Below are 27,460 nucleotides of genomic sequence, written 5' to 3' on the forward strand. Positions count from 1 at the left end.
TCTTCATAAATTGATGATGTGTCATATTAAACAGTAGAAAGTACAAACTGATGATGTCACCACTTTGTGCTTTCACAAACTGGTGATGTCATTGCTGTATGTCTTCATAAATTGATGATGTATCATATTGTGATTTGTTGTCTCAAAACAGTAGAAACTGCACAAAGTTCACAAATTGATACTGTATTCAAGTCTAGCAACCTTGTATAACTTGTGTGCCCCTCACCTCATAAAACAACACACATTCATCAATATGATAACGAAATAGAACAACAAAATGCCCTCATACTATAATCACTTATGATACTGTAGTGATTTAACGTCGTAATTTTCATGAAATCTTCACTTTCTTCACAGTAAAAGAATATATTCCATCTTCATTATATTCAGCACACACTATCAGAGAATGTGGTTTAGCAAGATCATAAATAATTATTTACAGCCAACAGTATAAATAAAATCCTTCATTTTCCAGGCAATTGTTAGAATTTTATGACTAAGTTTATGTTTTCCTGTGTGCATAAATTACATTAGACATTAATCTTTTAAATACAAACGTCTGGTCATGAAAGAGATTCAGACATGAAATTTTAACCTTATCTAGCCAACATTACATCGTCAGATGTGAAAGGATAGCTATAAATTATACTAGTATAAAACTTGTGTTAACATCGTTAACGTATTTTTCATTAGTGTGTTCCGAGAAATTTCATTAGTGTGTTTTGAGAAATTTTCAAGAGATAAACCCATTATGAAATTTGTATACCCAAATCAAGTGTGTTATTAATATATCAATCAATCAATCTTTATTGCATAATAACATGCCATAGCAAGCATGGTAAAGCATACAAAAATAACATACAAAAATAAAGTGAATACAATACTATCCTTTAGCCAACTGCTAGAGGACTGTTTACTGAACATCCACAAGAAATTTTGCAATAGGAAGTTTATCATCTGAGGTGAAAATATGCAAAAATTTACTTTTGTCATTTAAGGAATGAAAATTTGAATTACTTAATGGCAAAGAAGAAAAAAATGTCTTTCTTTCATTTGTATGATGAGAAAGAAATAAATGATGAAATTCATCTCTACCATATTTTGACAAATATACTAACATAAACAAAAGATTTTCTGGTATCAAAAGATTTTACTTATTTAAACTGTACATGTATTCACTTGTCGAATACATTTGACCAGGCTAATAAATCATATACATGTATATATGTATGCCACATGTATACTCCTGAGGCGCCATATTGAAACAATTTCCTGTCAGAAGTGTCATGCAAAATTAACCTCAGACCAATTATTTACTATATTCCTGTAAAACTGGCCTCTTCATGGCAATTGCATGTGATGTACTATTCATGCAAGTGTATAAAAATTACCCATGGTTGACAGGAATGGCTTGACTACAAGACATTTCAGGTCTCCTTACATGTAGTATAAGAGCAGAGTTCCAATCTAAACAGAGACTCTAACTGTAGAGTCATGGTGGTCAAATGGTTAGAGTGGGCAACTTTGAATCTGTAGTTTGTAGGTTCGAGCCTCACCACCATGTTCGCTTCTTGGGGGCTAAAATCCCTGCACAATATTTGAATCACAACTGTGCTTGTCAACCCAGCTGTATAAGTGAGTCCTTGTGGGATAGAGGGTGCTATATGTGAATAATTTAATCCTACTTGCTTTCAGTGGCTGCAATCTAACATTGTGTGCTGACCACCAAAATAATGATACAATGTGTATGAAACTATGTAAGTTTTTACCCTATTCCCCACATGTTGTTAATCAGGATTTTCCCTAACCTCCGCAAAAACACTAGAATAGGTAATTATGGATTGTACGTTGAGATTATCAAAGGTTAGTGTACTTTCTGGTGATATTCAAAATTATCTCTTATGATTCATTAGACAGCTGATTGTATAGATTTGAGGTTATGTTGAAATGACCCAAAATTGCATGTATCTAAAGCTCACCAATAACAACCCATAAACGAGCCAAAATTAGTCAACCAGCCAATCCATAGTTGTGATTGGTACTGCAGGCACACTGCAGTTCAGTGTGTTCATGTACATGTAGTTATCACCATAGATTTGATGATGCAGACTGAACTCGAGCAATAATGACAGTCATCATTTGTAAGAGTTTACAACCATCGTTAACTTTAAATAATTAGATTGGAGTATTTTACCATGTGAATGGAAATATGAGGCATGGCAATTTACAATTATTGAAGAAAGAACCTAGTTTTAATAATAATAATTACTACCTCATAACCTTACTGCTATGTGAGATAATAATGCATACATAAGTTATGACCTAGTATCTGTATTCTTAAAGTTCCACAATGCTTTTAAAACCATAGTGTGTAGAAAAGACTTTCAGGCAAGTGGATTTTGACTATACAATGTATCCTCTCTACAGACACTTAGTTGATATCCACCCGTGCTAAGGTCCTAAGCTAATGATGAGTGTATATTTACATCATCTTGTTACCTCCAAATGAAATGATTACTTTTCACTGATTACAGAACTTTGATTTCAAGGAACTGGGATATGTTATATTAATGTGAAATGTCCCTCGGAAATAAACTCTAAATTTTGCTGTTACTTTGTTCAAGAAAACTCCAACTAATTCTCAGTTAAAATCAAGAAAAACAATCCATGGTCACCGTACAAATTTTGAAATATAGGTGAAAATGTTATTATGTCATTTTAGAATCCAATATGGCAGCCATCCAATATGGCCACCATCCAATATGGCTACCAAATACTACATGTTAACTCTTTGGGAAAGTAAAGGATTGACAATCTGCTTGAAAACAAGATGATGAACCCCAAATTTCTTTTATTATTTCAAACTGACAAGGATCAAGCTTGCACATGACAAGGCTTGGAGAGATTTTAAGAACTTCAGTAAAATCTGTCGGGGAGGCACATTCTACTTTAAAGTTCACTGGCTTCAAATCATACTGTCATTGTATATTTGGGCTAGTTTGGACTCAGTTTGAAATTAGGTGACCGTGTCAAAAATAATTATAAGGTAGGGCTATAGAAAGATTGGGTCTGAACAAAATATTCTTTCAACTACTAATGGTTCCACCTATAAGATAGCTCTAATGCAGGAACCTGGGCTTCAATCATAGGCCTTTAAACCATCCCGAGCCCTCGCCACATGTGATAACCTAACTTATGATAACCCTGCTAAGGTTAGCAAACCATGGTAACAGGGAAGGGAAGCAATACAGTGGCATAGTATATTTTTGCTAATGACATTACTTTTTTATAAGTCGGTGAAGTCTACCCGAGTTCTCCAGTCATTTTTACCAAGATTCTCAGTATGGAAAGCTATGAAATGTTTACTTGAAACTTGGGTCTGAAGAAAACCTGACATTGTACCATAATTTTGAGTAGGAACCCCAGAAAATTAACATGGAAGTTATTGGAACTCAGGTAGACTTTACCTACTTGCCACCCTTAGGAAAAGACACTGTAACCTAATTTATCTATATACTGTGTAGTAATCCTCTCCAGACTGTCTAGAATCTGGAAGCTTTTCTTAGTCTGTGTGTTAAGTAGGACTGTAGTCTGTCATGTAAACCAAGAAGCTATATTCTTGCAGACCACTGTATTCAATAACCCCTGACAAATAGAACCAGTCTCTAGAGAATAAATGCAGTGTGCAATTTATTTAATGGAAGAGGCAATCAAGAGGAAAAGAAAGGTTGAATACTAACAAGGGTAATCTAAAGGTATATATTAATGATATTACGTTTTACCTCTCAAAGTGTCAATTCCCAAAGTTCTACTAAAACCCCCATTGCTGCAACAAGGGCATACATGTACTGTATGGTACCTAAAACTATGCTGTGAATACCTGGGGCATTGCACAGGGACATTTTTGTTGCATGGTGTAAATACAATTATTATGTATACTATATTTTTTACCCTTGGTAACATTACATAGAAGGAAGTCAAGTAAAAGTTGCATAGCTTTCCATACCTGGTAATGTAATGTCTTTTGGGAATTTTGGTAAAAAATGACTGGGGGAATTGGGTAGATTTTACTGACTTACCTACTGTAATGCCTTATAGCAAAAACACCAGTTATATCAGTACTCTTGATGTAGTGTGTGGACATCAGTGAAGTATATTAAAACTTAAGGTATGTCAATCTGTGTGTTTAAATTTACATAGTACTGTTACATAATTATGTAACAGTGATTATTTGTACCAGTGTATATGCCTACTAGTGATATTTGCACTTCAGTAACATCATTGCATACCTCTATGCGAAATTGAAAATATATGCAAATGAGGGAGCAATAATCCCTTGCAGTGTTTTGTTCATGAAAATGAAGTGACCACACATTATTTTTGATGGAAATATGCTGGTTGTAACAAGTTCCAGTTGTTAATACTGGCCTGTCTCTGGTTGTAACAAGTTCCAGTTGTTAATACTTGCCTGTCACTGGTTGTAGATTTCATCAGGTATAGGCTATCAATTATCATGTAATGTGTCAGGATGTAAAAAATCAAGAGTAACTTCAGTAAGTCATTACATTACAAAATGCCCCCCCCCCCCCAAAAAAAAAAAGAAAAAAAAAATGGCTCCAAGAGTCCAATTACAGCTATTGTAAGCTGTTTTGAACAAATAATTTTTCAGAAAGGTTTGATATAAGTGAAACATGTTTTAAGTTCTGACATAAAATACGGTGATTCGTTGAATGTTTATATTAAGTTATACAAATTCATGAATATTTATTAACTACATAATGTTCTAATTTTGTTCATTTAGTTTATTACATTTGTAATTAATTCTCTGCACAAAGACAACAGACCATAACAGTCTTTGCTTCATTGCACTCTAGTGTTAACAGTGAAATAAAAGCCCAGTGAATATAGCTGAAAGATCAACATAGTGAAATTCTAAACCCAGCTAAATATTAATCCCTGTTTTGTATGTTCAGTCTATCTAATAACCTATATAGCTAATGGCAATACCAATACACTGTGAGTATTATCTTGGCAGTGTTTCATGTTTATGATCAGAATGCCTGCTAGCACCTGATCTTTCAGTTTCAGTAGACAGTACATGTTGACCACACAGAGCATTTAACCAATTATCAAGTGCCAATGGAATTCATGATGTTTATTTACAGGTATTTGTTACAACAGGAAGTGGCTCTCTCATAAAAGGGAAAGACTAAACAAATTGGTTGAAAGCCACTGAATTGCACTGACCCAGCCGTCGTCCTCACCCTCACCATTTGTTGGACCATTATGCATAGTCTGACTAGTGGTCCATTCAGATGGGTCATGTATTGGCTGATGTTACGCAAACGGACAAAACATCGTCTGATGTGATAATGTATGAATACCTAACCTGTAGGTGTGGTCCACAGCAGACTTTTCTCACCCTGTGTATGGCTGTCTGTAGCTTGGGTCCACATTGTCTTGTTCTACTTTATATATTACCTCAGAATAATTTCTTTCCAGTTCTACATACATTACAGACCAGAATCCACTGTACACTGTAATAATTAATGCACATTGTGTTGTTCAGCCCTAGTTTCTAAACCACAGACTATGTAGCACGAATGTCATATCTTACAGACATGTTTTGGAGAAATCACTGTTATTAGGAGAGCTAGTCAATAAAAGTTTCATTACCTAAGGTGAAAGTGTATTTGAAATATTGATAAACACTCTTTTACATAGACTTACATGAATGTGAGACATCCCAGAACCCCACCACCACCACCACCACCACCACCACCACCATTCCAATCTGTGGCAAAAAGATCATTATCTACATTCTGCCAAGCCATATATCTTAGAGGGGATCCCAAGATCTATGGTCAAGCTAACCATCTAGACAGAATTAAATTACTGCTTTAAAGTTGTACAAGTCATATGGTATATTTTCTTGCTGGATTCCATGCATCATTTGTATTCAGCCCTCAAGGCATGATGTCATCAGTGCACGTCTTTGAAAGGTTTGATTCATGGACAACAAGTACAAACTGCTAACTAGACAAGTAAAAGTATGCCCATTGAATAGGATATGCATTATTTTCCCCTTCTAATAAATGTCTATGGTAGACAATTTCCACTCTAACATTTGAAGTAATTTTGGCATCATTCACTAGTGGCTGTCAGTGTTCTTTCTCCAAGGATTTGAAGACTTTTCAAATTAGGGAAAGGGGAGAAGGTGACTTGCCTGAAGGAGCAATTTACAACAGATATTATGGTACTATGGTAGACGCAAAATGAGAATTTGAAATACAAGTGAGAAAGGAAAGGGAGTAGAAAATGAGGATCCCATATTGGTATGGATGGCTGCCTCCATGGATTTTTTTATTTCCCTTGCTGTTTCAGAACAGGCCATGTGACTACATATGTAGCATGCAAATAAGTGGACAACTGTCAGCCATCCATCAGTATTTTCAAGGTCTAAAACTTGATTCTTTACAAGTCCTAGTCTGATTTGCAGACAGTACTTACTGGACTTGTTCCTGATTGTTGACCCTTCATTCTTTTGTGATGTTTTTTTTAATAGTCATTCAACCTGGTATGATTTGACTTTGAATTGTAACATATTTATCGGATAGTTAATTGAAGCCAATGTTGAACTTGATATGCCATTTTGTTTTCTGTGTGTATTTTGGCAGAACAGAGAATGAATGGTCAAGTGAACTCCAAGCCTGTATTTATAGATACAACTATCATTTGCTGATAACGTTTTGGCAGGACACTGTCACATAATGACTGGACAACATTCAATTCAAAGCCTGTATTGTGTAGATGCAGCTATCATTGTCTGTTTACATCTTTCCAAGGGAAAACATTCAGAAGTAATCTCTCTGTTTGCAAGAAGGACTACACAAGTCCCTACGAGTGCACTTCTCAAAACAATACTTTGGTGAAGTTTTTACACACAGTTTATTTTTGAAATTATGGTGTAAAAGGAATTCATTGTTATCCTTGAACAGTACCTGTACAGTGTGACCCAGTCAACAATGACTTGACTGGAGTAGAGTACATGTTTATAGTCCCTTTGTACACCTACCTGCCATGTTATCTGATACATAATTCACAGAGGTAGACATGTTTAGGTTGACTTTATTCCTGAATTTGTTGATGTGGATACCAATATGTAGGGTGACGTCTCCATTGATGTATAGACACCAAGAAAACATCCCATGAAATGAAAAAGACTAAATATATGTCAGTTGTACCACCTCTAAACAAATAGTGATTAGCAGTAACTGGAGAATTTGAGAGGGCATTTATGTCATGTAAAAATTAAATAACACATTCTTGAAGTTATACGTGGTGAAGAATTGAATGTGTGTTTGTGTGTGTTTGCGTGTGTGTGTGTGTGTGTGTGTGTGTGTGTGTGTGTGTGTGTGTTTGTGTGTGTTTGCGTGTGTGTGTGTGTGTATAACGATACATGTTCAATGTTATACAATGATATAAACATAATTAAAAATGCAAATTGGTACAGACTCAATATTATTTGTAATTATGCTTTCATAATATATTCAGCTACACACATATTATTTACCTGTAGGCGATTCAATACACTTTGATGGACAAATGTACATGATCAAGGCTTGATCCCATTCATCAAAAATCCTGGCGTATATTTTCTTGTGTAAAACAACCCCTCTCATGCATGAAGTTGTCTGGTTGTCGGTGGCCTAGCGGTTAAACCACTTGCCTCTTACCACTGCGGTCGGGGTTCGAACCCCATTCAGGGTTCGATTAAAGTTACTACGCTGTAAGTAAGAAGAGTGTCGTTCAGTTTGACTCTACCGAACAACGCAGGTTTTCCCCGGGTACTCCGGTTTCCTCCTGCATTAACACTGAACCAATGAGGGATGGCCCTCACTGGACTTCTTGGGAGACAAGTGTTTATGTGGTTAAAGAACTATCCAGTATAAATAAAGATCATAATAAAGTATTGAATACACATGTTATACAACATTATAAAACATAATTAAAAAATGAAATGGGAAGCAGACTCAATATTGTATTTAATCATGTTTATGTCGTCAAGTAAATGTTCAGCTACACACAGGTAATTTTAATTGTCGACGATTCAATACACTCTACCTGTAGGTGATTCAATACGAAATTGATCAAGGCTTGATCATGTGCATTGAAAGTCTTCAAGTATGTCATTTAGTGAAAAACACCCAGTTCTCCAATTGCAGATATATTTGATAGTGTTGTGCATTATATCCTGTGGTCAATGTTAGCCTCACATCGGGAATAGAGACAAAAGTTTCTATTTAGATTTACCCCAGTATCCTCAAAATCTTAAAATCCATCCCAGAAGACATTTCTTATCCGATGAAGTATAAAGCTTATCACAGATAAAGACGTGATGTCTTGATGTAAGCATGTAAGTTTTGAAGTATTCGATACCATTACAAGACTTCATATCAGAAGTAATAAATTCCAATATTGTATACATCACTGATTTTGTAAGTTGTGCCAAACACAACATTTGATTAATTTTTGATTTGGGACCAATATTATATTTCGGAATCAATTGCTCTAATTCATGACTAAATCTTGTACATATAGGATATACACCGTCAACTAACTTCACATCGCTTGGGGATACATAATTATGAGAATCAATCATAAATATGTCATTGTGGAGTATTTATTATATAATATGCCTTTGTATTATAAAACAGAAATTATGTGGGTATGTCGCTGGGAAGGAAACTAGTATAAGTCAGGAGAATCTCTCAAATTGACCGTGAAAATTCAGTGTGTATAGGTACATTTTCATCGTTTGAGGTGTAGAACCAGTTAGAAGAATTGTACATTTTTGATAAGGGGATTAGATTGTAATCTGATCCAAAAATTTGCATAAACATATCAGGTACATGTAGCTTTGAATTGCTTTAAGAAAATGAGGTTAAAGAATTGTAAATTTCTTATGAAGAGGATCTTTTACTGAGAGATATATTATATATTCAGCTATTGAGTTTTGCAAATAATCTGACTGGGTGAATTTTCACTGTAGTGAGGAAATGAAATTTCCTGACTTGATCATGTATTACAGGCAAATTTCATGTATGATGAATATAGAATAATGCACCATGGGAACCAATCTCCCTGTAGACAGACATTTAAGTTTTATTTTAATCTTAACAGACTTTGCCACATGATAGCTGTTCCTGGTCCTTTTGAAATTATGAAAGAAGATTAGGGGTTTAATACCGTATTTGCAAGGAAATTGACAGTCTTTCATTTTCCCTTATTGAGTTTAATATTTATAACACAGTATTTGGTAGCCATATTGGATTTGAAAATGACTAAATTTTGATATCATTTTGATTTCTGTTTTAAATATCTGTAAGGTGACCCCTGACTTTATATTGTCTTGAGTTTAATCAAGAATGGGTTTGAGTAACAGCAAAAAGTGTAAAGAGTTTACTTTCAAGGAACTTTTACGATAAACATGTACAGTATCAGAATGATGAATATTTCAAGTTAATACTAACTTCTTCAATCAAAAACAAAAATTTGGATCATTGAACAAAATATGACAGAATGATGATCATATTCCTAGCGATAGGGATTTCATATCATGTGATGAGGAGTCTGGATCTAGATGGAAATTCTGTAAGTAGTGCAGACAGGAAGGCAATACTATGCATGAAGGAGGCAACCAACCATAACCTTATGTACACAATGAAAAAAACTATGAACCACCTTTTATAACCTACATTCTTACAACATGATGATTAATTAGGTAGCAGTCCCGACTGCGATGAGCCACAGTCTGACTAATACGTGTAAGGAGTTCATACTTTGGTCCCATCCACTCACACTGTGTCCCTGTCATATGGATTTACCTGATTACACACCAGAGTTGGTATTATTACTCTCGTCAATCCATGCATACTAAAAGTGGTAAGATGAAAGTAGGTTTGAACTGAATGAAAGATGGGTTAATTGCCAGTGAAGGAGACCTGAGTTGGAGTCATCTCATATAATAAGTGTGACAGTATGTTGAATACTAATCATGACATTGATGTACATTATGAAAATCACTTGCAGACGCTATCTAGGTTTCCTTCAATCCTGGTAGGATTTACCAGTCTGTGTAAGCTAGGAGCTGTAAAGGATTACTTTAAATGTAATATTATAACTTGTGATAGGTATAGCTGGTTTGCAGAAAGGGTAGTCTGCTAATATGTTCTTGAAAGAAACCCTGGACTACTGTAATATGGCATTATGTCTACAAGAAAAAAAATCACCTTTAAGTTCAGCACAAATGGAGAATTATTTTACACAAAGATTATGCTTACATTTTAGCTTGTCTTCACCAAAATACAAAAAAACATATATCCAATAAAATCCAATCACTGTCATTTCTTTTATAATGAGATAAAATAAAACACACTCAATTTCCACCAATATGTGCCTTCTACTACATATAACTGTAAACTGATTTATCTTTTCCATACAATGAGTAAAATTCTTCTTCTGTAAATCAAATTTAGAGTATGTCTTAATTGTTGAAAGCTTCCAAAGTGAAATAAATAAATCACTTCAAAACCTCTGTGTGTGTGTATGTATGTGTGTGTGTGTGTGTGTGTGTGTGTGTGCGTAATAAAGAACTAGCTCTTTCCATAGTAAACATTTATGCCGTGATATTTACAATGTTGAAAGTAAGGGTCATAGGTCAATTTAACTGTCCCCATATGACCTTAAGTTGATCTTGTTCCACACACTCTTGTGATAAACGGTAACATTCCTCATATATGATATAATTACTCTTCTGTATAAAATTCACTGTCCTATATACTCATAGCCCTCTCAATTTCAAATATAGTGTCAAAGACTAATATTGTCCTTGTTTGACCTTTCCAGTTCCAAGTTGACCTTGTTATCGTGTCATAAATGGTCACATTCCTTACATGATTTCTTCTAAGCTGTGTAAAATACTCACCCTTATTCAAGTTAACACCAATTTAGTGTCAAAGGTCAACAATATCGACCTTTGACTTTGTTATCATTACCCTGTCAGAAATGGGAACATTCCATGTGTGATTTCCTTGATACTATAAAGTATATTCTTCTCAAAAACATGTCCACTAACTTCTTAATCTTTGGGACCCAATTATGTGCACTCTGCAAGTTTTTCCTCTAGAGTACATACATGTACAGGACTTGGAATTAGCATTAGTCCAAGGTACATATAAAATGTAGACTACTAAACATGGTATCTAGACTACCAATTAGAAGTAGTCCAGGACACATAGACTACTAAACGTTGTATCTACACTACCAATTAGAAGGAGTCCAGGACACATAGACTACTAAACATCGTATCTAGACTACCAATTAGAAGTAGTCCAGGACACATAGACTACTAAACATGGTATTTAGACTACCAATTAGAAGTAGTCCAGGACACATAGACTACTAAACATCGTATCTAGACTACCAATTAGAAGTAGTCCAGGACACATAGACTACTAAACATGGTATTTAGACTACCAATTAGAAGGAGTCCAGGACACATAGACTATTAAATATGGTATTTAGACTACCAAATTTACATAAGACGGTAGACTCTAAGACCAAACTTTTAGCTGAAACCATTCACTTGGTGAAATCGGACTACCAAATGTAGAAGCTAATTTTAAACACTGGTAAACTATACATATGCATGTATGTTACAATCAGGAAAAGATTCCATGCTGTGTCATAATTTGAAATCTATAAAGCACACCGTTGCCATAGTATTATGGAATGACAATTGATTTTTTCTGAGTGAAAATTTGGACATGCTGGAGGGGTAATGAAATTGTGTCAATCTTCTACACTGACAGGTATCAATAACATCGGGGATGGCTTGATGTATGCATTTAGTGAGAAATGAACGTAGCTTTTCTATTGCACACATGCAGCTACAATCTGCAATTGTTCAAATCACATTTCAGGCACTTTCCATCAATTCCGAAATCTCTACAGATGCCTCAGTGGTAACCAAGGTGTAACCATGGCAACAGTTCTAAGAAATTCAGTTATTCATATATGTGATAGTATCAACATAAGGTTGACTATGTAATGTAAAAGGAGTAAATTGTACCAGTTGTAAGTTAGATTATAGTCCAACCATTTGAAGTCAGTCAGTGTATTATGTCCAAAAGGAAAGCACAAATCACCGGAAATTGTCTTCATACCAGGAGTAATGAGATATTTATTCCCTAATATTTTGTCTTCATTTAGGTGAGAAAAATATGAATTACGTAATAGCCTATGAGTTAATAGAGACAAAACCCTTATGTCGTGAGTATTTTCAGACTGAGTGATAAAAAATGTAGGAGATCGAGAATGATATAATTATACCCAGATTAAAGCTTGATTTAAGAAAAAAATAGGGAAGGTAATGTTGATTTTGAATCTTTTGTCACAAATAATATTAAGCATTACATTAATTATGACTTAGACTATATATTGAAACCAATCAGTTGACTTGTTACTAACTGAAGACATAGACTATATATTGAAACCAATCAGTTGACTTGTTACTAACTGAAGACATAGACTATATATTGAAACCAATCAGTTGACTTGTTACTAACTGAAGACATAGACTATATATTGAAACCAATCAATTGACTTGTTACTAACTGAAGGGGAACTTATGACAGTTTATTTTTAGAAGTTATTTCACATTAATTGTAACATGTATACTAATGTTGTGGTGATGTAAAATGAACAGGGTATGTATACAGTATTTTCTGTTTGAACACATACAACTTGGCTTGTACATGTTATAATATAGCCCAGAGACTTGTTTTGGTGTTACTATTTCGAGAACCTCTCTATGTCTTGAGATATTAATGCCAAGACAAGTCTCTAGGCTCGAGAGCTTCTTGAGATAGTAATGCCAAGACTAGTCTCTGGGCTAGTTATGATATGTCAATATTTTAATACAGAACTAGCACTCAAAAATATAATATGGATGAAATTCATTCTTTCTACAAATGGTCTTGAAATGTCTGGCTATCACCGCAAATTAGCTTTAACAACATCAATTGTAATTTACCAAAGAAACTTGAAGAGCTAATGAAATGAAGATGATCATGGAAGAGACTAAAAAAATGTGCGTACCTGTCTTCATGTGTACTTGTAATACTTAATTATCATTACAAATTGGAAAAAGTAAATTGTCCAAGTAAATAACTCCAAGAAGTATGTCTTGTAGTGTGACATAGTTAAGTTTTGACTGGATAAAAATAAAGATGTAGCCATCAAAGAGACACCTGTCTTAAATACTACAGAATCCCATGACACGTTAGTGCAAGTGTGGCATACTCAGGGTATTTGCATGAGTGCTTGCGGTGTTCTCAATGGTAGTACTTTCATGAGCATAGCAAGTGAAAGTACAGCAGAAAACACTGTAAGCACAAGTGCAAATATCCCTGAGTACCCACACTGGATCTTACCTTTCATATGGTTCTGTTGTTATTACATATGTTTATGCCACATACATGGAGTTTGATGTACATTAGTTGTGATAAGATGAAATTGAGATGACCACTAAATGAGACTCAAAGGGCCTAATTTGAAGTATATATTGACATGTAATACTGGGTGACTATTACAAATGTATTTAGAAAGGTCAAAGATGGTGAAATCCTTTACAATTTAGAAAACGTCTCTTTTTGAAATTACGCTAACTTACAAGGCTATTTAGTATGTAGTGCAGTATTCACCAAGAGAGATGTAGAGTCATTAACTTGTTATACACAGGCATGCAACATGGAGAGAATTGCAAAGTAAAAGCTACCAATTAGTCCCTGGTTGTCACATGTTACAAGCAAGAAGTACACCATGCAATATTGACTAATGAAAATTAATATTAAAATATAGATATCATGCAACAAGGAATATTTTTGGACTGTAGATTGTTGTTATACTTAAAAATATTGCTACTCAGAGAGTCAGAAAATTATTCAGAATAAGCCCAGATTTTTGCCAACATCTTGTCAGGATCACCAGGTGTGTAGTACAATGGGTAAGGTTATCAGGCTTACTGCTGCAGACATGTGAGACAAGTTAGAATAACACAGCTGAAATCAGCTTCATACCAGTGTTTCAGTTGAGGTTGGGTCTTTTCTGATGTATGTATTAAAATGGCTTCCTTTAACCTGTACCTTTACAGTACTCTGTGTTGTGCCAGCAGTTGACTTGTTCATTGTAGTACACCCCTTACGATGATGATGAGATTTTGGCAACTGGGGGAATTTTTATCAAAATTTTCTGACTGTAATAAGGAATAGTTTTATTTAATTTCAATATGGCTGTTCTTCTCTATTATGTAGGAAGATACCAGTGTATGTATGTGGGTTTTCACAGGCTAGCATGTAAAATGACAAAGCTCCTTATGTCATTCTTATTTCCCTTGGCTGAACAAAGCCTCCTTATGTCACTCACTATTTCCCCCGTGATGAACAAGCCAAATATCGTAAACTTATAGGAACTAAAAGTAGCACTTATGAGGTATTTAGTGGTTATATTATCCAATGTATCTGTACATGTGTGTTTTATCTTTTGCACTGATCAAACAGCTGCAGTCATAATCCTATAATGTAGTGGTGAGCCAGGTCAAGACCTTAGAGTGGTAAAAAATGCAGTAGCTGTCATAGTATGTATTCTGAGAAGTTTTGACAGTCGTTGCCATTTAGTGTTGTAATGAAATCTGTGGAAAAGAATTTGACGTGTAAACTGAACTGTAATTAAATGATAGCATTCACAGTAATAGTATACTATAACTTAGATTCTGCTTACATGTGACTCATTCGACAAATGTACCTGACTTCGATCAATAGTATATATACTGTATTTATAATTTGTACTTCATAATTTTACAAGAGTTTCCAATGAGTAAAACTAAGTTTTTTATCAAAATAGTTGTGAGTGTACTGTTTTTCTATGTGACTGTAATAGAAATATACAAACAGTGGTCTTGTAACAAAATATCTTGTATCTAACACCTTCTGATCTGATCTGATCTCTTTTGGGGTTTTATTTTCTTAGCAAATGTGATAAATGTTACATCAGAATCTGTCTAAACTTATACATGAACTTTGGAAGTGAAAATAATGCAAACAAATAATTGTCATTCAAGGTTTTTGAAATGTTGCATTTTTATCAGCCAAAAAAAGGGTAAAGAAAACCCCAAATAGATGAGAAGGCGTTTGTGATTATATGGATAAATGTCAATATCCTACCTGCATACATACATACACCATAATGATAATGTGTAGTGAAGCAACCTTAGCTACCTTCTTTGAATCTTTCAGAGATGTCTTTTTGGATAAAGTGAATCAAGGTTATGTACCTTCTTTGAATTAAACCATAATGTTTTAATCACATGGTCTTGGGTTATTACTACCTTATCAGTGGAATGTTGTAAGGATAGAATCATTCTTTTATTCAGGATCAATTTTCGGCTCTGATCGACTTTCGTTTTTCACACCCAATTTTATTCTAAATTTTACACTGACCTTTAAAGTTCTGTTCTCTAAAAAATCCACTCCAATTTGAAAATGACCTTTTTTTTTTTATATATGGCTGGTTTTTTTCTGTATTTACACATATGAAACATAAATTTGATATCTGACTTTAATATAGACAACAGTTGCTGTAAAATACAAGAAATGAGCTTGAAGGCCAAGGGTTAATAGTTGCATATGGTAGAAGTGTGATATCCTACTGTCCCCAAGTGTAATTTGTAAGTTTTCCTACTATTGATATTGTATCCAAGGCCTTGGTGCACCAGCTGCCTTGGATTCAAGCTTCCAGTATCAATACAACCAAAACACGTTTGGAAAAACTAGAATTCATGTCAGGTTCACGGTAACTGCCCCCAGTGGAATGCCATGGCCCTAAGAAATTAGTACACTAGGGAAAGGCCAAACATTGAGATTGACTGTTTACTTTTAATAGGGTAGTATATGCAATGGATTTGTTGCTACATTCTTCAGTTTGATACATGACTGGCACAAACACATTGACATAGCCTATTAACACATGGCATTTACCAATGTATCTATGAATCACAGTGACCTAGTTTCCAGAAACCCCTACAAAAGTCCAGTCCCCACCTAAATCAATTCAAAACCAATTCAAACTGAATTGATTCAGTTATCAGTTTCTGTCCCCCGAGAATACTGAGCAACTGAAATGATTCAGGTAAATCAGTTTCTGTCGCTTGAGAATACTTAGCAAGTGATTTGAATTCATTTACTTTTGCTTTTGTGTCTGTTCCAAACTGTGAATTGGTTCAAAATCAGCCCCTCAGAGGTGGAATCAAAAAACAATTCAATAAATCAGTTCAAACTAGTGGCAAACTGACTTGAAGTTGATTTTGAACCAATTCAACTTTCCATGTTGGGACAGGGGGCTATTGTCTAAGAATGACAAAGATGGATTGAAAGCTAAAATAACTTGTCAGACAGTGTGTCTCAAGAGATACAGTATTCCATGTTATCAGTTAAAGTCTGTAAACAGTGTTGACTAGGGCCTATTGTTTGCTTGTATAAATATTTTATGAATGCATATGGAATGTGTTTTTTCCACAATATTTTAAAGGAAAACATTTAGTTATTCATTTTAGTGATATTGAAATGAAATCTGTTTGTAATAACAAAATGTATTATGGAAATGTATTGTTTGATGTGATCTCTATGTGTACCAACATGTTTGGGGTCAAAGGTCATCATTTCTATCTAAACCCATTACACAATCTATCATCAATAATGTGTTTTGCAAAACAAAACACTTCAGAATAATCAAGAAAATTTGACATTGTTGGTCCTTGGGAGATAGAGCTCTCAAAATCCTGTAATCTCCTAAGTTGATGTGTATAGCAACCAACAATGTAGTATTACTTGGAAGATGTTTATGGATGTCTGCATATCAATAGGAGTTTTAGGGCAACAGATCAATGTAGGAAAAGAAATCTAATTACTGTGGATTAGAAGTGCCATTTTTTTTACCTAAATAAGTTTTCATTCAAGAAAAGTGATTTTCATCCCAACAGAGCCAATGGATGTCCACAAAACCAATATCAAATAGTTTCAGAAAATTTGCACCATAAATATAGAAAAGTGTTCCTTGTAAATGTTTCTGGTTTATACATGACCAAGCGTTCTCATTATTTATGAATAGCCGAGTAGTGTTTTGCATGTTCAGGTCGACATTACTTGTAACTAAGTTTAATAGAACCCCTTGGTCATGTAACAAGTACTGTTTATTACTACGTATTAGTATTACCAACCCGAAGAATGTAGTTGGGATGCTCTTATATTTTTAGCCTAGAGCCAAGTCATGTGGGGATTTTGATTATTGTGTGGGGAGCCGATAATCAACCACCCCACCACCACCACCACATGACTTGACTCAAGGCTGATGTATTTATTAAGACTTGGCAGATTTGATGATGATTTTCTTAAGATTACAGATCAATCCATGTTACATTGTCTTTTCATGAAGTGAAAGATTTGTCATCAATTCTGTGTAGATTGGTAGGTCATTTACTCCAAACGTTACCTTGCCATCAATAAAGCAGATTTCAAGCACATAGAAACTTGATTTCATTCCTCAAATCCTAATTTCAATGTTTCATTGCTATATTACAGTGAAGTATTTGAGAGAAGTAACACCGTACTTCAGAAGAAGCACAATAATTGGTGAAGTCGGATGGGAAAATACGTCGCCATATGTCATCAAAGAACCAGGTGCCAACCCTAGTGCAACTCGCAGCAACTGGACTGAAATGAAAACAATACCTTTGAAACTTTGTTATGTTACACGTAATCTAACTATGCCTAATCCAGAACAGAATATAATAGAGTTGCATTCACCTGATGGACGTAGTTCTTGTATATTGCGGTGTAAAGATGCCAATAGTGCCAGTCAGTGGTTTTCAGCGATACATGCCAATGTTAGTATTCTTGCTACCAATGCTATCCAGGAAGCAAATGAAATCTTACGGTCTGCACCGGGCAGTAGAGAAATCAGATACATGGGTTGGCTTAGTGAACAGGTGAGTTTTGTTGCTATGGTAACAGTTTTGTTAACTGTATCGAGAATGTTGATTTTGTACTATATCTGAACATATTTTAGTTAGATATTTTTTGAGGCATGAGGCTTGTTGCTATGGTAACAGTTTGTGAACCATATTCGACAATGTTGCTCTTGGACTAGATTTGTAGATTTTCAGAATAATTTGTAGTTAGATATTTTGGAATCAGTAGCTGAATATTAACATATTTTACAACTCTAGTCCAGTACAACTCTAGTCCAGTACAAGTCTAGTCCAGTATTACAGCCTTTTCTATAGCCACTTCCTGTAAACAGTAAGCATGCTCAGTCTGGATTGCAAGTTCCCTATTGTGCCATGTACACAAACAGTTGTCTGACAAAGCTAGAGAAAAAAAATTGATTCTGAACAATCCTGTTTTCTGTTTATGGCTCCATTAATGCCAGAACCTGTGATTGATACCTTTAACCTTGAAGTGTGAACTACATTTTATTGTGAACCCAGAATTAGCCTAGGACTACATTCTTCAATTCTAGACACTGTAGGTGTTTTCACCTACTCTCCAGGAGACTAAGAACATTGAGTTAAACCAGAAGTGAGCATTTAAGAACCCTGTTGTGTCATGTACTACAAAGATATACTATCAATTAGTTTTCAGTATTTCAGAACATACAACTTTCTACAAACGTAACCTCACAAATGTCCCCACTTGCTTATGACAGACAATTTAAAGACATGTAGTGTCAAAGATCAAAATTTAAAGTCATCACAGGTGGCCAGACTGGTGTCAAAAAGAACAAACATGGCATGCACTATGGTTTGAGATCATATAAATTATCCTGTAGCACCTTCTAAATCGACCAAATAACTGTCATACTTGTCCCAGTCTATATGTATGTCATGGTTTAAACAAAGTGGGGTTGTTACTTGTTAAAATGAATTGTGTAGATCAGGGCTAAAATGAATTCTACAAGTAAATCTGACAAGTACACATACCACAACACATGACAGTAAAACCACATACTATGAACAGCTACTGGTGCATGACATTGCAACACAATGTACAAATCAGAGAGTTTTAAAAAAATGTGTAACCGGATGTGTTGGTTAGGGTTTTGAACTTGAGTAACAAGGGGGGGGGGGGGGGGGTTTCAGATAAATATTGGGCTGTACATTTCTCTACCTTGTGTCATAAACTAGGTGAACCCCAGAATATCAAGCTATACATGTATATTTCTCTACCTTATATCTTAACCAAGGGGAACCCTAGTAAAATACCCAAAGGACTTGAGTAGTTTTTGCCAACTTTAATACCACCAACCTATACATTTGTGACCAGAATTACAAAGCTGCATAACAACAACAAATAGTACATTGTACAGTCAATGTTTAACAGATAGTATATTACAGTGTTATGTTGATATAGACATTTACACCACAGTAGCAACAACAAATTGCAGTAAATGTTCATCTTCACATCTCTGTGGAGATAACCCAGAGACTTAGCTATCTGGAACAACACACTGGCTTTTGCGACAGATAACCAAGTTTACTTGTGGAGATACATTTTGAGAATTGTATTCTGTAGAACATGAATTGTTCACATACCTTGCATTTCATTTATGACATATATTTTATCTGTCAACAAAACTATTATTATTTTATTTTACTTTTCTCCTTCCTATTAGTGTCATAATGAAGGTAGCTCTCCACACTGGAAACAAGTTTTTGTAGCTTTAACAGACAAAGATACCCTTATGTATGACAGTGTTCCATGGACCAGGGAAGAATGGGCAGCACCTTACCAAAGTCATCCCTTACTAGCCACAAGGTAAGTTACTTTTAAGCGTCAATGTGACCAGGTGTTCAGGGTCACTTGTGGTCAACTAATTTACCATTTAAAGAGAGTCTACATTAACATATATGGCCTTTCCGCAAGTATGTTTTCTTTCTCGTGTGACCTTTACCATATAGGTCAAAATATAAAAAAATCATTTCATTCATTAGTCACACAGAAACAAGATATTTAGGGTTTTCATGTGTCCCTGTTTTTCCAGAACTCACTCTTCCATTTCAGTAAATGTTAATCGAAATCCTTTTTTTCACCTAAGAATTTGAATCCATGACAACGCAAATGTTCAAATAGCATAGGATGTATTACGACACATTTCAATGAAATATTAAATCATCCATGCAAATGAAATTGTCTGAGTAACACTAGATCTCAGTGTGAGTAGTAAATAAGAGATATTACGTTAGACTCAGCCATCAATATGTAACCTAATGGATCGTCTACAATTGAATCCACATTTTCAAATGAAGTTTTAATATTTTAGCCTTGGTACTACTAGTTTGGCTATTAATTTCATATGCTGATATTATCAGTGCAATTGAATTATTATCATTTTCAAATGAAGTTTTAATATTTTAGCCTCAGTACTAATATTTTTTGGAAATATTAATTTCATTTGTACCCCCCATCAAGTATGTTACTGTACATGCATTGAAATTACATCAGCAAGAAATGAGTAGAAATAAAACTTGAATCGTTGACTTGTTTTGCTCCCAGCTAGCAGGCTTTGAAATTATGGGATATATGAAAGTCATTGAAGTAGCCTCACTTACAGTTCAGTGCTAAAATCTGACATACTGAAGTTGACATCCCATGGGTGTCATCAACTCTTCTACAGTATGACCTTTGACCTGTGACATACCTTACTGCAGGACTCAGTCGTAAGGAGTGACTGAAAGAATTAATATTCAGTGTAATTAATATGCAAATACTAAGATTAATGATGTGATGATCAAAACCTGATATAGAGTTCATAAATGATATTCTGTACAGTTTATTCTCTTTGTGTGAAAAAAACATACTGCAATGATGCAGAAAGAAGTCAGCTAAGGTTGAAGTATAAAGCTCAAGGGAAAGACATAAAAAATTGAAAGCAGTCCCTGACACATTTAAATTTATTGTGTCTCATAAGATTCTAGCATTTATTCACACTTTCAGAACGGTGTCAAATTTATGTCCTATGCTGTCATAAATTGAGTTTAAAAATAGTCTGTTATTAAAATATGATGTCATGGTGTCATATAATGCTACCAGTAAATTCAAAATTTTCCTGTACGTGTCAATGTTTGAACTTTTCTAGAAATTATTATTGCAATGTTGTATTGTATAGTTCTCAATAACGTGAAGACTGAAATTTTTTGTCATTTATTTGCCTGAAAACAGATTAACAATTTGATATATAAAAAGAACACATTTTGTTATCACAGTATGTACACGCCTCAGAATTAAAATTCTTTAACTTTTGCCAATACTTTGTTCAAGAAATGTCAAACCCATTCTCAATTAAAATCAAGAAAAGAAATCAGACATCATCGTGCAAATTTTTGAAGTAGTGGTCAAAATGAAATAAAAATTGAGCCATTTTAGAATCCAATATGGCCGCCGACTACTGTAAAACTCTATGGTATATCAAAATTGAGCCATTTTAAAATCCAATATGGCCGCCGACTACTGTAAAACTCTATGGTATATCAAAATTAGGCTATTTTAGAATCCAATATGGCCACCGACTACTGTGTTAACTCTACAGTATACATAAGATATTGTCGGTATCCTTAAAAATAAGACGATGAAAACCCAATTTTCTGTTATTGTTTCAAAAGAACTAGGAACAAGCTTTCATATGGCTAAGTTTGGTGAGATTTTTAAGTACTTTGATTTACAAAAAAATTGGTACTCAAGGCACATTCTACTATAATAACTCCTGATATTGTATTTTCACATTATCCTTGATTGGTATGCCTGTGATGAGATCACTCTCATATAGATATGATTGTTTTGAAATGAATATGAAAGCAGTGAATTATGGTTGCTGAATATTGAATTCTCTGTATAGAAGTTAGTTTGAAATGATGGGAGGCTACGTGACCAGAGGCTCAGTAAGAAAAACAAAGCCTGTGCCCGTGTCTGTATTTGATCAATACTTAAACCAGTATACAATACCGTAGTGATTGGAAAATAATCATTCTCCAACTGTAATGAGAAACCCACACAGATAGCTTCAAGTCATTTTCACACTTTTAATTTACAAATTTGTATGCAGATTGTCAAGATGATAATGGCAGATTTGTCAAAGTGAGTGATTTGCAATGTATCTTAGTATCTTGCAGATATTGTACCAACAGTGTAAAAAAAAATCAATCAATCAACCAACAGACTTCTGATCTTTCGTTGAGCAACAACAAAAAAGACTAATATACTACAATGATGTAGTTGATAAGGCCAAGCAAAAAAAAAATTGTGGTTCAGATTGCCTTACCCAACTTACTTGTTTTCTGCTGATTCAAAAGTTGTTTATGTAGCTTGAAAAAAAAATTGTGTAAAACATGGTGTGAGAACCATAAATTGTAATGAAATAACATATGACCTTATCCCTGCCTACAAAGATACATGAAAGTAATCAGGATAGCTGTGCCTTTAGTTAATGTATAGTCCTCAACTCTTCACTAAATTACACCACATAACAAAACATATCACATAACAAAACATATCACATAACAAAACATATCACATAACAAAACATATCAAAATATTTTCTCACAAGAGAGTACCATAGTCCTCAAATCTTCACTAAATTACACCACAAAACATACCAAAATATTTTTTTCACACGAGACAGTTAGTACCATAGTCCTCAACTCTTAACTAAATTACACCACAAAACACATGGAAATGTTCTCTCACATGAGACGATTGGTACCATATATCATTATATGTACCAGTATATCAGTCCACACATCAAATTATATTTTCCATTCAGGCTACATGCTCAATGTTCAATTATACCGCTGTCATGACATTACTAGTCATAGCTGGCATGACAAGCAAGGGTTCTTACAAGTACTTGTTATTTACACATTGACAGATTTAAGCATTTAATGACTCATTCTCAAACTCCATCATAGTTTCCCCTTCAATTTGCAATGTGTGAGAATTCATTATATCTCAGTGTTTGTTTGAGTGTGTTAGCTTGTGATTTATTCATCATGAATCAGAGTAGGTGTTACATCAAATTTAAGTCATTTCACAAAGAGTGTGTGATTTTCAACTGACGAATAAGTAATTTCCTTAACAGATAAAAACATTATGCTTCAGTTTACAGATAAGATGGCTTCCTGTTTTCAGTTTCTTTTCAATATGCTTTGAACACCTGCATTGAGTTTGATATTGAAAGCTCTGAGTTCCCCAACAACACTTGTGAAAATGCATCTTCAATAACATTGATAGCATGTATGATATTATGGCTATGTAAATGAGTATGCAAATTTGCAAATTATCTTTTTTGAATATGTAAATTATGTATCATACATATGTAAATGTTATGCAAATGAACATTTGCATACATTTTCATACATCTCTTGCAATCAATGCATTCAGCTCATGCATATATATTGCAAATTAACGATCAAACAGTATTGAGGACAGTTTGACAAAACCTGTCAACCTGAAAAGGTAATATGTTATTTGTAAGTACTAGTAATAAGAACCCTTGGTTGTGGTACAAGAACTTATTATTGCTGTTTTACCGACCAGATGAATGCATTTAAGAATAGTATTGAGGTGTTTATTGATTAATGTCTTATACGCCAGGTACATGTATGTTTATCTTGTCATTATGGTGTTGATAATATATGTGTACCACCCATAAACTGAAATTCAGTAAAACCTATCCACAGCAATATGTCCAAATGATCTACAGTCAAGTATACAACATTCTGTATGGAGTCAATTGTCATTCAACTGTAGACTTATAGATGTCTTATTAATGTACACATACAGTGACACTTGTGCAGTTCATTGTAACACTGTAAAACACATGACAGTGTCACTTGTCCAGTGAATTGTAACACTGTAAATACCCTGACAGTGACACTTGTCCAGTGAATTGTAGCACTGTAAAACAGACAGTGACACTTGTCCAGTGTATTGTAACACTGTAAAACAGACAGTGACACTTGTCCAGTGTATTGTAACACTGTAAAACAGACAGTGACACTTGTCCAGTGTATTGTAGCACTGTAAAACAGACAGTGACACTTGTCCAGTGTATTGTAGCACTGTAAAACAGACAGTGACACTTGTCCAGTGTATTGTAGCACTGTAAAACAGACAGTGACACTTGTCCAGTGTATTGTAGCACTGTAAAACAGACAGTGACACTTGTCCAGTGCATTTCAACACTGTAAACTATATCTGTATCTGTATCTGTATCTGTATCTGTATCTGTATCTGTATCTGTATCTGTATCTGTATCTGTGTCTGTGTCTGTGTCTGTGTCTGTGTGCCCAATAGGGAACTTGCAATCCAAACTGAGCATGCTCAGACGCAAAGGACTATGGGATTATCTGTGGTTATCATAATACCTGATCTGGAGCTACTGATAAAATTAACCTCCCACAAAGATCAGGGTGACTATGAATTGATCATTCCTGGTTATAAACTATGTAACAATATTGTTTACAATGCTAATTGATTAGTATTTATTATCACATTTCCCATGATGCAACATTCAATATGGCGGGTTTGCAAGTTCCCTGTTTGATGCACTATTTATACAGAGTAATACCTTGTGTTGCACCAAACTGAAATGTTTGCCTATTTCATACCATGTGGTGACCTACAAGAATTTTATAACAAATTTTGTATCATTTTGACCCACAACGAAATACTAAGATCCAAGATTTAAAGATTTTAATCTCAATATTTTAAATATCTAAATAATGTAAATATCACTGAACATGGTTTTTACCTTGAAAGCTGAGTATAAAATAAAATGTTTCCAATAGTTGAATGGTTAGTCAGTGGAAAGGGAATGATTTCAATGTTTGTGTAATGGAGGGGGAGGGGAAGAGGGGTATCAGGGTCAGAGTTCAAACTGAGCAGAGCATGAAAGTCAAATAAAGGTTCAGGACAATTTGAACTAGACTCTCTCACAGTCCCGACTGCATCGCATTGCTAAAAGAGCTGTTTTGTATGTACCGATATCTACTGCAGAATTGTAATGTGGGCCCTTATCGATACATAGGGCTAATCATTTGTTGATGTGTTACTGAGATGCCCAGGGGGGCAGGGGTTGCAATAACACAGATTTGCAGTAACATGTCAACAAATAATTAGCCCTATTTAGTCGATGAGCGCCCACAGTTCAAGGATATTCTAGTAAAATTATGCGGTAGATATTGGTACATACAAAACAGCTAATGGCAATGCTGCTCCCAAAGACTTGTGAGAGAGTCTAAATTTGAAAATGTTAGATGTGAATCTGACTACTTAGCTCATGATATTTATGATTATTATATTGGCATAAAATATAGTAGTCATTAGTAGATGGACATATTTCAGAGTACTTCCACAACTTGTCATCAGCCCATATTTTAATGGTTAACTAAATAATATTGACATGTAGATATAGTAAAATTAGTCCCAGTCAGTATTTTGTTGCAACACATCATGCTTTTGATTAATATCTTTCCAAGGAAATATGAGAAGAAAGTGCACTTAACGTATTTGTCTTAAAAATTATGAAGAACTAGGAAATTAAACTATTTAAATTTAGAAATAGTTATCTTGAAATTGAAGCTAACTCTTAGAATATTAGTGAAAATAAATTGTACTTGAAATTCCTTCTTTATCTTCAAGTTGAAGATAATTGTGGCACAGAATGTAATGTTAAGGAGCAAAATTGGTGAACCTTCCTTTATAATACTGTACATGTACATGGTTATATAAGTACTAAAGGGGAACACCACTACAGAAAACAGACATTTTCATAAAATTTGTGTTCTGGAGTGTCATTTCATGATTTTACATCTACAAGTACTCATGGTTGAACAGTTGAGTAATTATTTCTGCTGATTTCCATAAGGCAGTATAACCCATAGCAAAGATATCATATTAACTGGCACAAGATCAACTTGATGTTTCTCTGAAATCACAAGTAATTCTAGGTGATGTAAAATCAAGAAATGACTCTCCAGAACACACATTTTATGAAAATGCGTTTTATTTCCTGGAGCAGCATTCACTTTACATAAAGTAGAACGACATCATGAACAGAATAAACAATCTGTTACAAACACATTTCAGACTGATTTTAAATGTTTAGTAGGTTTGCAATCTGGAGAAAAATGAAAAGAAAGAAAAAAGTATCCCTGCCAGCTGAAAATAGGTACATTAGCAATTTCTACATATTCCACTATAGTGGTTGTTCTGCCGCCATATGGCAGTTCATTGACCATGTTCCATTAGTGTATACCTTTAAATTAAGCACTTTACAGGTTGTGAAAAGAGTGTAAAGTCCTTGCCAATTTAAACCAGATTAGTTGAAAAGAAACATTCCTACTAAAAGAGAGGTTTTCAATCTCAACAAGTTGTCATTGTTATTTACCATCATGTCGATGTATGACCCCTAGCCATTGCAGTAATTAGTACATTAAACACCAGCTGATTCCAAGCCACTAAAACATTTTGCAAGTAATCGGAAATTCTATTGAAATCGCCACCACTTTTCTCCCCTTAATAGCTTCAGTGTGAAGGACTTAATAAGAGTTCAGTGTTTTTTATTCATGCTCCTTCCTTAAAAAGAACAAAAATATACATTTCATCAATAATGTAAGCTTCAGTATGTATGAAGGAGATAGAAGCATTCAGTGAGTTTTATTCATATTCCCTTTAAAAAAGTAACAAAATATTGGTGACAATACTCTTATGACCTGTCTTTCATATTTTTTTCATGAATGATAGTTAATATCAACAAAGTTACAATAATAAGAATGTTACTTTATTTCCTAGAATCATAAAACATAAATAATAATTGATAATTTTCTTTTGTAGAAGAATAACTACAGTAAAGATACCTCCAGGATATGTTGTGTTATAAGGTTCTTAATGCACTGTAGCTATACATAGATACATGGATTCATTACTTACAAACATAGAGTAACTGATGATTTTTTGGACAAGATATTAAGTGTGTCTTAGACCATATGTTGTGTTATAAGGTTATTAATGCACTGTAGCTATACATAGATACATGGTTTCATTACTTACAAACATAGAGTAACTGATGATTTTTTGGACAAGATATTAAGTGTGTCTTAGACCATATGTTGTGTTATAAGGTTATTAATGCACTGTAGCTATACATAGATACATGGTTTCATTACTTACAAACATAGAGTAACTGATGATTTTTTGGACAAGATATTAAGTGTGTCTTAGACCATATGTTGTGATGTAAGGTTATTAATGCACTGTAGCTATACATAGATACATGGTTTCATTACTTA

At 34.3% G+C, this 27,460-nt stretch overlaps 1 protein-coding gene across 1 annotated transcript in view; it reads left to right on the forward strand.

Moving 5' to 3' along the window:
• LOC144437177 (beta-1-syntrophin-like) overlaps positions 1–27,460 on the forward strand; it is a 45,220-nt gene that overhangs the window by 9,002 nt on the left and 8,758 nt on the right. The window contains exons 2-3 of the mRNA XM_078126058.1: positions 17,697–18,103; positions 19,789–19,931. Of these exons, the coding sequence (XP_077982184.1) occupies positions 17,697–18,103; positions 19,789–19,931 (550 nt within the window). The remainder of the gene's footprint in view (positions 1–17,696; positions 18,104–19,788; positions 19,932–27,460) is intronic.

This window comes from Glandiceps talaboti, chromosome 7 (assembly GCF_964340395.1).
Source record: "Glandiceps talaboti chromosome 7, keGlaTala1.1, whole genome shotgun sequence".
NCBI lineage: Eukaryota > Metazoa > Hemichordata > Enteropneusta > Spengelidae > Glandiceps > Glandiceps talaboti.